The sequence below is a fragment of the Rhopalosiphum padi genome, chromosome 4, assembly GCF_020882245.1.
Source record: "Rhopalosiphum padi isolate XX-2018 chromosome 4, ASM2088224v1, whole genome shotgun sequence".
NCBI classification, from domain to species: domain Eukaryota; kingdom Metazoa; phylum Arthropoda; class Insecta; order Hemiptera; family Aphididae; genus Rhopalosiphum; species Rhopalosiphum padi.
The window spans coordinates 36,875,663-36,887,106 of record NC_083600.1 but is presented as its reverse complement, the minus strand read 5'-3'; the positions used below and the strand labels follow the sequence as shown (position 1 = coordinate 36,887,106).

General features: G+C 33.9%; 1 protein-coding gene across 4 annotated transcripts in view; it reads right to left on the bottom strand.

Annotated features, from left to right (window-relative positions):
- Nucleotides 1-176: 176 nt before the first annotated feature.
- Nucleotides 177-11,444, bottom strand: part of LOC132929564 (tyrosine-protein phosphatase Lar) — a 151,257-nt gene continuing 139,989 nt past the window's right edge. For all 4 annotated transcript variants that reach the window (XM_060994998.1, XM_060995001.1, XM_060994999.1 and 1 more), the window contains 10 exons: nucleotides 10,980-11,399; nucleotides 10,799-10,915; nucleotides 10,533-10,727; nucleotides 9,548-9,801; nucleotides 6,563-7,484; nucleotides 6,091-6,246; nucleotides 5,162-5,473; nucleotides 3,774-4,054; nucleotides 3,037-3,172; nucleotides 177-2,172 (listed from right to left, as the gene is read on the bottom strand). In XM_060994998.1, coding sequence (XP_060850981.1) covers nucleotides 2,104-2,172; nucleotides 3,037-3,172; nucleotides 3,774-4,054; nucleotides 5,162-5,473; nucleotides 6,091-6,246; nucleotides 6,563-7,484; nucleotides 9,548-9,801; nucleotides 10,533-10,727; nucleotides 10,799-10,915; nucleotides 10,980-11,399 — 2,862 coding nt within the window. In that variant the 3' untranslated portion in view covers nucleotides 177-2,103. The remainder of the gene's footprint in view (nucleotides 2,173-3,036; nucleotides 3,173-3,773; nucleotides 4,055-5,161; nucleotides 5,474-6,090; nucleotides 6,247-6,562; nucleotides 7,485-9,547; nucleotides 9,802-10,532; nucleotides 10,728-10,798; nucleotides 10,916-10,979; nucleotides 11,400-11,444) is intronic.

Sequence of the window (11,444 nt, the reverse complement as noted above, 5' to 3'; positions counted from 1 at the left end):
AAGTATACTAACTACTAACAATGCGTTATACAATTTCAAAATAACTGTCTTGTTTTTAATCAATTCTTGTTCCAACAAAACATTATCATGGAAACAGGAATTTTTGTTATCGAAGACAATCTAGTCTTAGTTAGGTTAATAAACTACCTAGAATGTAAAATAAGTAAACAAATAAATAAAATTGTCAAATCCATATTATTTTTATTTCTTTAATATTTCTATAAACAATGTAATCAATTAGATACTCTAATAATGGACCTTTTGACTGGTGACACATATACAAGTTATTATTAATTAATTTTACCTTCAAATATATTTTTTTTTTTACAATACAATTTTCAACTATCAAATCGTCAACAATGTTAAATAATCACTTCGCAGAATTTGTCATTCATTTGTTTATACAATTTTAATTTTTTAATAATAATTGTGTCCTAATCATTAAATACTATGTACAAAAGAGAAACATGTTGCTCAAGGATAACAATTATCTTTTTTATTTTAACTTTTTTTTTCTTCTTTTTTAATTATTATTATTATATAATATGATATGCCGAAACGATTATTCGGTCAACCGACCGATTTGTGTGTATAACATATTATTTATACCTATACAAGCGTAGAAAAAGCCAAATGTTTGCAAGAGTGATTGTATTGTTTTTCGATTAAGCGTGAGCGACTCCGAAATGTTAATAGAAAAGGGGGGAGGGAGGGAAGAAACGTACGAGCAACGCAAACTGGATTAGAAATATGCTGCTAACACGCTTATACTCGAGGACGGGCACGTTTGTATAATATTGTCTTTTTTTGTTTTTTTTTTTTTTACAAAAATTAAAAAAAAATTAGTACAAATATTTAACGCAAAAGTGATGTTCATTGTCGGTTAAAATATCCTCCGGGTGGGGAGAGGGGATGGTAACAAATAAAAATAAATAATTAAAAAAAGCATAAAAATAATATTTATATAAAAATAATAGTAGAAACGGGTAGTACAAAAGGACAAAAAAAAAAGTCGGACGAAGAACGGTAACCTCCAACTCAGATTAATAATAATAATAAAAAAAAATCTAACTTAAATAGAAGTTAAAAAAGTAAAAAATAATAATAAAAATAATAATATTACAAATAATATATAAGTATAAAATTAACCGTGGAACACAAAAAGGTATTATCCTTAAATACATCAGTCGATGGATTGATTTTATACAACGATATCGAGTCACTATATGAGTTTAAAAATTGTCTAAATTTACACGTTACGAATGTTTTCGGTCTATACACGATCCCTAGGAAAAACGTCGATACATGCACAGTACACACACACTTGTATATAATATTTCATTATACATAAAAAAAAAACGATTTATGCCTAAAATAAGATCGTAACGGTAATATTAGTCGGTTGCACGACGGTAGCGCATCGTTATAAGGGGGCAAAGTTAAATGTTATAATATTATAGGTAGGTAGTAGTAATTGCCACCGCGACCTCGCCAACAGTCGGTAAACAGGTGATTGTGCCGCTGTCACTACTGCGCGAGTCGGGCAAGACAAAAACGACACAATTATGTAGAATATAAGAGTATTAAGAGAGTAGATAGGTATTGTTAAGTACAAAAGGAGCGGCCGACCGCGTTCACGCGTATTGTACATTGCATAATATTCGATAATTATTAATACAACATAAAAAGCACGCGCACGGCGAGGCTTAATAAAGGCGTTTAACACCCCCCCAAACGCGATACGCGCGTGTGTGAATGTGCGATCGTAGTGTGAGAGAATATATTGTGTGTATGTGATGTGTTTCGAGACTAGATTTTTACGACAACAGACGGACACACTGCAAACACTAACTCGTGTGCGAGTGCGTATAAGACTATTACATAATTATACATACATTATGTGTCTATATATATATATATATACAGCAGACTAAAATAATAATAATAATAATAATAATAATTGTAATAATAATAGTATTAATAATAGTCTATGTGGCGGCGACGGCGGCGTTCCGGTTGTCCACGTGCGCGTTGCAAACGTAATAAAATTGTGTTATTTTCTCAAACCGCGTGCTCAGTGTAGGTGAACACGTCTGGCCTGTCTCAGTCGGAGTACTGGTCGAACGATCCCAAGTACTCGAGGGCCGCTTGATAGCAGAACTGGTACTGTTCCTGCGGGAGAGAAAAAATATATAAAAAATGGTTAGGGCGGTGGAGACACTGATTGAGTTTTTTTTTCAAGTAGTAATAACTAATAAAATATAGAGGTGCCAAGTACACCCTGACAGCCCTTTCTTCCGCTATATAAAGCTGGTCAGAGGTAGTATTGCTGCGATCGGAGGAATGGAAAATGTTGTGATGTTTATAATTGACAAGTTCTACCATTTATATTGCAAAACAATAATAGATATTAAAATAATTATTCATTATGAATACTATAACCACAATACTCAAAATTGAGAGATGACTTATTGATTAATGAAATTATTTTTAAAACATTTTTCGAGTATAACTTGAGAAACACAGAACTCGAGGTTATGAATGTTATAAATTGTATTGAATATATATAATATCCTTATTTTAACTAACAGAAATGTCTAATTAATATGCATGTCATCCGATTCAGTTTTAATAAGTCCTGTTCAGGACTATCTAAATAAAAAGTCATTATTTCCAATTGTTTTTCATTTGAAATCAGTGTTAATTGACAATTTATGGTAATATTTAAAATTAAAATAACTGGTAGTAAAATATTATAGACATAAGTACATAACATATATATTAAAGTCTACAAATAAAATCCAAAATAATTGCATATATGTATGAATTAGGCTTTGATTTTAGAATAATATATATTTAGGTATTTAAATAATAATTGTCAATTAATATTTAAATTCTTAAAAGTTTTCGAAATCCATAAAATCGGTAAAATAGTTGTAGACCATAATTTCAATAATCAGTCCGAGTGTATTTAGTTATTCTGCGGGAGGAAAATGAGGATATGTTTATATAACATTATATCGTGGTAAGACAAACCTCCGTTTGAACCATAGCCGGACGTTGTGTTCGCAGAATCCTGATCGTCTGGAAAAGATCGATTACGCCCTCGCATTGCATCCGCTCCAATACGATGCTCAGTGAGATGAACACGCCCGTCCTTCCCACGCCGCCACTGAAACATTTTTTTATCTTAGTATAAAATTCAAATACATATATCGACTTTCTCTGGAAACTGGTATAGTGTTTAATGTTTGTTTTATTCCAGACGAATGTACAATCAATTTATTGTATACCACACCATCAAAAATATAGTTTATTCCGAATATCAATTAAGAGGAAGTTGTACCTGCATGTGTTGTCTTTGTCTTACTAATGTACATCATAACAAATTTTAGTTCAGCAGAACACATTTTGGGACGTTAGTTTTAATATTTAAGTAAATTTACCTATTATCAAATTTAAAGGTAAAAATATTATCTAGAAAATGTTATATGCTTTTATTGATGTTATTATCATATTAAAGTTGTAATATTTTACATAGCTATAACTCACTTTAAAATGATATTATCAATAAAAGCATATGAAATTTACTAGATAATATTCTTACCTTTAAATTTGATAATAGGTAAATTTACTCTGATATTAAAGCTAACGTCACAAAATGTGTTCTGTTGAACGCAAATTTATCATGATGTACGTTAAAAAGATAAAGACAACACATGTGGGTATAACGTCCTCTTAAAAAAAATAACTGTTTTTCTATGTATAAGTACCTGCAATGGACGGTGATCGGACCCTCTTGGCCGAACTGCTCTTTCGTCTTGTGCACCTGTCCGATAAAGTCTATGAACCCTTCGGCCGACTTGGGCACGCCCTGCTCCGGCCAGTCGGTGAACTGAAATTGCCTGACGGTCCGCGAACCGTTGTCGATCGTGTCGGTCACCTTGAACTCTCTGAGAATGTACTGCGGCATGTTGTATTCGGTTATGGGCTCGACGACGAACGTGTCGTACCGGACGGATCGCTCGGATGGCCAGTATTGATAGCATTTCTCCTATAAGAATTCAACAGTAAATTATTTTATAATGACAGCAGCAACAAAACAATGATATATAATGACTCGAGACCCTATATAAGCAAGACGTAAAATACAACCCTTTCTGAGACTCCTCGAAACTATACTTTTACAGGATGCAATATCTCTATACAAGAATATCTGACACATTAAAAAAGTTTAACGTCTAGAGTCATTAGTATATATAATGACATTTAAACTTTTGCGTTCAACGTTCCGCTATGTTCACATAAACTTTTTGTTTACAAAGTACTGAAAAAACAGCTGTCGTTATATTATAATTAAATGTTATAGTTTCTGCGCTTAAAATGATTTACACATTTCCGTTTATAATTTTAAACGTGGAATGAAATGAAGTGTACGATTAATTTGTGCAATCGACAGATTAGTGCATCGTTAAAGTTAACGTTATATCGTCGTCGTAATTTATTTAATATTTTGTGAGGAAGGTTTAAAATAAGATATATACTACCAATTTTCTAGACTTTCGTCGAATTGGCGCACAATACAAAACGTTACACAGCTGTATATATTTATATAAAATATATTGTATCATAAATTGGCAGCTGGTGTTTTTGATCTAAAATTTCCAGCATGCTGGGATGAGTAGGTACACATTATTTAAGGGTGTTTATTTACACGATTATCCATTTATAATATATTATTTCATAAACGACGATTTGACGGGAAGTCGATTGCATCTGTGTTGCACTCGACATAAATTTATAAAACTGTACGTACGTATAAATTGTACATGGACCTTCAAACATTTAGAGACTATTAGGGCCTACAGTATATTATTGCAAATATGTTACATATTATTTCCATAAATATTTTTTTCTATTAGGTATATTGCACGTTTATTATAACTGAAGAATGATAATTTAAAATTTGTCGAGTAATAATATTTTTCTCCTACCGATATAGTCAAACAATTTGTCTGTTTCAAGAAAGATAAATCGTATTTAAATAAAAATTTTCAGAAAATAAGGCCCGGGACAAAATTCCTCTTCACCATTGCTGGCTGTAGTCTATTAACCGTGATATCCAACCTATTATATCTATAACTAAATGTATTTGTTTTACCCTTCCCAACTCGTGCAGTTTGGTGAGCATGACCACAATAGTGGAGTTGTGTTCCCACAACATGCGCCAGAAGTCGTCGGTGGTGATCTGCAGCGGTCCCTGGGTCGCGATGTAAGCTCCCCGTTGCCGGTACCCGTCTATGAAGTTGGCGTTTATGTAATCCGATCCTTCCAGCCCTCGAGACGACCCGCCGCTTAAGCACACCCTAGTGTTCTCGTACGGCAAAAGGTGCACTAAACGGTTTTTCGGCTTGTTCACGGGCAGACTGGCGCTGACAAATCGACAGAATTCGCTTTTGACCAATGTTAGTTTCTGAAAAAAAGACATAATCATTATTATCTATGGCTCTTTATTCTATCGACATAATATTATATTAGGCATACAACTACGTGAGTAATATATTATAAGGTATAATATAAGTGTGGTCTACGCTTACTGTAGAAGGTAACGGGAAACTATTCAATTAATAAATTTTCTACAGTATACCTATCACAAAAGTCCAATTATACTAGAGAAATTAAATATTGTTAAATCAACTTAACGCTTGTAAAAATAAATATTTATTTTATAAAGCATGGGCGCTAGTAATAGAATTTCCGAAATATATCAAGAATAGGTACTGCTGTTGTTGTCTCCCGTTGAATATATTAAAATTTTTATTCTATTAACAATTTATTTGTTGAAAGACAGAACTCATTTAAGTTTATTTAGGAGCTGTAAGTTTTTAATGATGGTTTTACGCGTCACTGAAATGTTTTAGGATAAGTCTATACACATCTGTTTAATATACCGTTGTTTGAGTGAATATTATTTTCAAAACTTTAAACAGTAAGAAAAATAAAATATACACACATATGTATATATATTTGGGTCGTCACTGTTCACACTATCGCCCACTCACATTTCTCATAAAAAATTAAAAAATGTACCTTGAATTCTAGTTCCATTCCAGTGACTGTCGTTCCGGCGTCCATCTGTGACAACTGTTGAATGTGCATGGGCAAGTTACGCACGGACACTTCGGTTTCACCGCATGTGACGGCTTCCAAGAGAGCGTCGTGTATGAATATATATTGTTCTTCGGTCTGTCGGGTGAAAAATAAACATAATGTAATTATAATACGATGCTACCAATAAACATAAATGAGCGGTGGAAACAACGGCTTTCTCCACCCGTTTTAACGTCGCTCAGATAACCGACAAGATCACAAGTCTCACACTCTTACGTCCCAACTACATTCAGACGCGACAGTGCCCCTATTTTATACATAAAAATTATCTATCTGAAGAAGCGATGAGGGGACGTGCGGCGAAAATGCTTTCAAATGCTGAAAATAAAATACGCCCTCGTCCTCCCACCGCCCAGCCGACGGACGGACGATACTGCGATGACGCGCATACCTGGACCATGTAGTTCCGCTGGGCTCTGAGGCACGTGACGTGCGCGTAAATGTCGACGCTGTGCTCGTTCTTGGCCCGTTCCAGCATGGCGTCGATGACGATGAAACAACCGGTGCGGCCCACGCCCGCGCTGCAGTGCACCACCACCGGGCCGGACTCGACCAGGTTGACGGCCCGCACGCGCTTCATGAACTGCAGCAGCGGTGCCGGGTGGTCGGGCACGCCGTGGTCGGGCCACGCGCCGAACTGCAGCTGCTTAACCTCGCGCGTCTCCACGTCGCCTGTCCGGGTGAGGTGGAACGACCGGACCACGTACGTGGCCAGCTCCTGGACGCTGACCAGCGCCACCGTGATTGGCCCGTACGTCTGCGAGCCGCGCGCCGGCCAGTACTGGTCGCACTTGACACGCGTCCGTTCTTCCAGCTTGGTCATCATGACGATGGTGGACGTGCGCACCTCCCAGCACATGCGCCAAAAGTCGCCGGCCGTCTCCTGCAGCGGGCCCTGCGTGGCCACGTACGCGTTGTGCTTGCGGTAACCGTCGCAGTAGTTGGCGTTTATGTAGTCACTGCCCGGCGGCCCGTCGGTGAGCGGCTGCAGCACCACTCGCGAGTGGTCGTACGCGATCACATTCGCGTATCGGTTCTTCGGCTTGTTGACGTCCATGTTCGAGTGGTCCCACGTGAACTGCTGGCCCGGTTCGATCGACTCGTATTCCTGTGAGAACTTGAAGTTGTCGTTGGCCTTCAGCAGGTCGATGTGCTGCGCTAGGTAGTTGATGGGCACCGGCGGGTGCGACACCATCGCCGGCGTCTGGAACTGTAACCGGCGCAGTTCCACCGGGTCGTTGTTCGGGTGCGAGTTGCCGATCAGCGGTTTCGTCACGCCCGACGTCTCGCCGTACTTGCTCGGCCGGCGGCGCCTGCGGAATACACATACACACACATTATAGCACGGTCGTCGCGACGGTCAGAGAGGATAGGTTGGGCGAGACATCGAAAACGAATCTCATCTAAAGGTCACACTCCATAGTCGGAAATTTGAGGTGGGAAGCAATTACGGATAAGCATTAACCCTCGGATGACAAATTCTATTTTAATTCCGTCTATGAACTACACGCGGTACCAGATACTTTTTAAAATTGTATTAAAGACTGCAAAGTATTGAGTAATACGTGTAAACAGCACTGGGAAAACATTTGTTTGACAATGTCCACGTATAAAAATGAGCTAATTCAAAAAACAATAATGGTACACTCTAGGTAGAGTTTAATAATACATTCGCCTTATTTGAGTGTTAGAAATTATATAAATAAAATATCAAAATGTTAGTTATACACAATTGTACATTATTTTCATATAAATTGTATTTATTAAACAGTCAATAACAGGCAGAAACCCTGATTTTGTTCAATTTTTGTTAAAAAAAAAAAAAAAGTTATATCTGAATATTTCAAAAAAATTGTTTTGTATTTTATGTAGTATGTACCTATGGATTATAATGAATCATAATAATTTAAAGTTTGTCAATATAATTTTTATATAAGCTATACAATAGCTATAAATATTAAAAATAAATTGTATTGTATTGTATTTTTATTTATTAATTATTAATATGAGAGTATAATGATTATATGTACAGTCTCATAATACAATTACATGCTACAAAAGAATCAATTAGATTCACGTAAAGTGTAAATATTTGTTTAAATTTTTCTTTGCAGTTAAATATATATACTCTATTTTCATAACATATGTCTTTATCTTTATATTACATAAAACTATATTTTTAAATTTTGAGTTTTAATTATTATAACTAATGCTATTATGAACATATAATGTGGATAATTTTAATAATTTTTTAATTATCTGAGAATGATTGATAAACATCAGTTATTTTAACTTATTAAATGACTACTAAAGAGAATAATATAATAAAATCAAAATGGGGAAAATCTATTTTAAAATCATTATGACTATAGTTGTTACATAAACGTTAATGATTTCTAGAGGTAAATGTTAAGAACTAATCACCACTATTGATACTCCAAATAAATAAGGATTGTCTTACATAGAGCTTGTGATTTTTAATTTTAGAGAGCATACACATTTTTGATATAGAACTTCTGAAAATATCTAGAGTTTAAAAGTATTTTATACAAGTATGAAAGTGGTATACCCTTATAGTGTGTAATATGTATGCATATTACAGTAGTAAATACACTTGTTATACTCAATATACTCTAAAATAAATAAATTTGTTACTGGATGTATTTGAAAATTTTGAACAATAGACTAGGTTTTCAATTATATGTAATATATGTCACTAATTCAGTTGAGTGCTCATTGGGGGGAGGGGTTCAGGGTGTCATACACCTCTTTTGGATTTTTTTGTAATGGTTTATTATTTACATGAAAAAAATATTTAGGGTCTATGAAAAGTTAAAAATGAATATCCCCCCTTTAAAAAAAGCTTTGCACGCCACTGCACTGATAAATATAGTAACATTAACTAAAACTATGATTTTGAATTTTTTTTGGAAAACATGGACTATGTCGTACATATATAATTAGTTGGGGTTATTATTACCATCATAGGACTTTTTAGTAAAATTATGTAACACAAATCATTAGGACTATGCATACCGGTATTATTGTCATAACTTATAGTATTGTTTTAAATGTCATAGAATGTTTAAAAGTTGTGCTTGTTTATGCAAATATGGTAAATTAAACAAAATATTTAATTTGATATTTTTATTGAAAATTAGTACGATACGAAAGCTTAAATGAAATATTTAATGTGTAAGTATGTTACAAAAAAAGTATTGACATTTTTATACCTCACAGAATATTATAATTGTTATGGCAACTAAAAATAAATAAACAAATAATAGGTATATTGTATTATAAGTGGTAGTTTTGGCAAGTGGAGTGAGCAAGAAATAAAACTTCTTAGTTAATATAAAAATCCAATAAGACTTACTTTTTAACCACAAACAATAAAATTAGTGCAGCAGTCAGCAATATTGCGGCAATTACGGGTCCAACCAGCCATAAAAGTCCAGGTGGAGTGGCGCTGCTTCTGACACTAACATGATCATTTGACGTTCCACTGGAACCCGTGTTGCTAGGAAGGTTCATATCTCGTAATTCAGGTCGCTTAGGTACTTCTTCAGGGCCGACTTCACGCATTTCCAATGATATAGGTTCAGAGAATGGACTTGATGTGTATAAATGCTAAGAAAAAAAGTTCAGTTTAAATTAGATTATGTATAATTGCTGTGTTAGTTTGGTTATCTGGTGATAACTGAGAGATCCAGATACCCTTAGAGTTCTTTTTCTATATAGGGAATCAAAGTCAATAATACATTTATGTCGAATCAGATTTTGAAAGTTTACAAAGAAATGTGCAAATGAATAAAGTTCTAAATCCTGATCATTAGTTTAATATTGAACTAGGTATTAAAAATAGTTATAATTATGGCTAGGAACTTGGTATATTTAAATTTTTTTTGATGCTTTTAAACAATGTTCACTTTTGTACTAGATATTTTTTGTATGTAATATATTTTTTTTTGTTAAAATGAATGCTTTAATACTATTTTTTATATACAGTTTTATATTTATTTACAAAACACCTAATAGATTGTAGTTATTTCTGTTTCAAAGTATTTAAAACTTATTAAATTATGTTTTATACTTCAAAATTAATTTTAGGTTATAAAGTTCAGAACCCTAGTTATGTATTCGGTACGTTGAAAATTAAATCAACTCTTTACAAATGTTTGTTATGGTAATAATCTGTTTTGCATTTATAAACATTAAAAAAATTTAGTTTATAGAGGCACATTGAAAATTGTTTTAGGAAACCAAACTAACATTTTTCAACTGTGAAATTTATATAGTAAAACTAGAGCCTTTTTGTAATATTACAATTTAAACTATTAATTAATAAAACTATTATTTACTTTTTGTGGGGTGTCAACAAATGCTCGAACAAAGATTCTGTACTTCACATTTTGGTCAAGTTTTCGATTGTGGAATCCGTCATATGTTTCACCATTGCCTAGATAAAATGTCCACGGTATGGTTCTATGAGGAAATTTAGCTGCAATGTATGGCTCACCCTCAGCTAATATCTCTTGTTGGGAAATTTCAACAAGCTAAAATTTAAAACACAATTAGATGAATCACTTTATAGCATATAAATTTTAAATATACTAGCAATCCTTACTTTATGATTTAAAAACTCATCTGGATTCATAAGTGCAGTATCAGGATTTTCTGGAACAACTACTACATAATAATGACAAATTGGACCATATTCTTCTGATGCTTGAGGTAATATAACCTAATATAAAACATAAAACAAAGTTTATAATAATGTATTTATTACGGTTAAACCATTTACTAACGTGTATTTTCTGCATATTTACGACGCCGAAAAAATCAGGTTTAACCATTGGCTGAGGAGCGGCCATTTGAGTGGTAACTGTGATTCTTGAAGGGGGTCTATAACTACGGTCAGACGGTACAGCACTAACATTTACAGCATAGCTTATAAATGGTGATAATTCATCGATTGTATGGCTCAAAACATATTTGTCTAATTCTATTACTCGAGTTGGTACCATTTGTAATTGAGTAACACCTTGTGAATCTCTGAATTCTTTAACTGCATTAAATGAGATCTTGTACCCGATTGGATTTAATTTAATAGGTGGTGTCCATGATAATGTCATGCTGTGTGTGCTTACATCTGATGCACGCAGGTTCAATGGTACCTCGTCTGGTTTTACAATGACAGTGATTTTTTCAGATAGTCTTCCAAAACCCTATAAATAAATACATTTTAATTAATAAAAAACAAATCGTAAAAA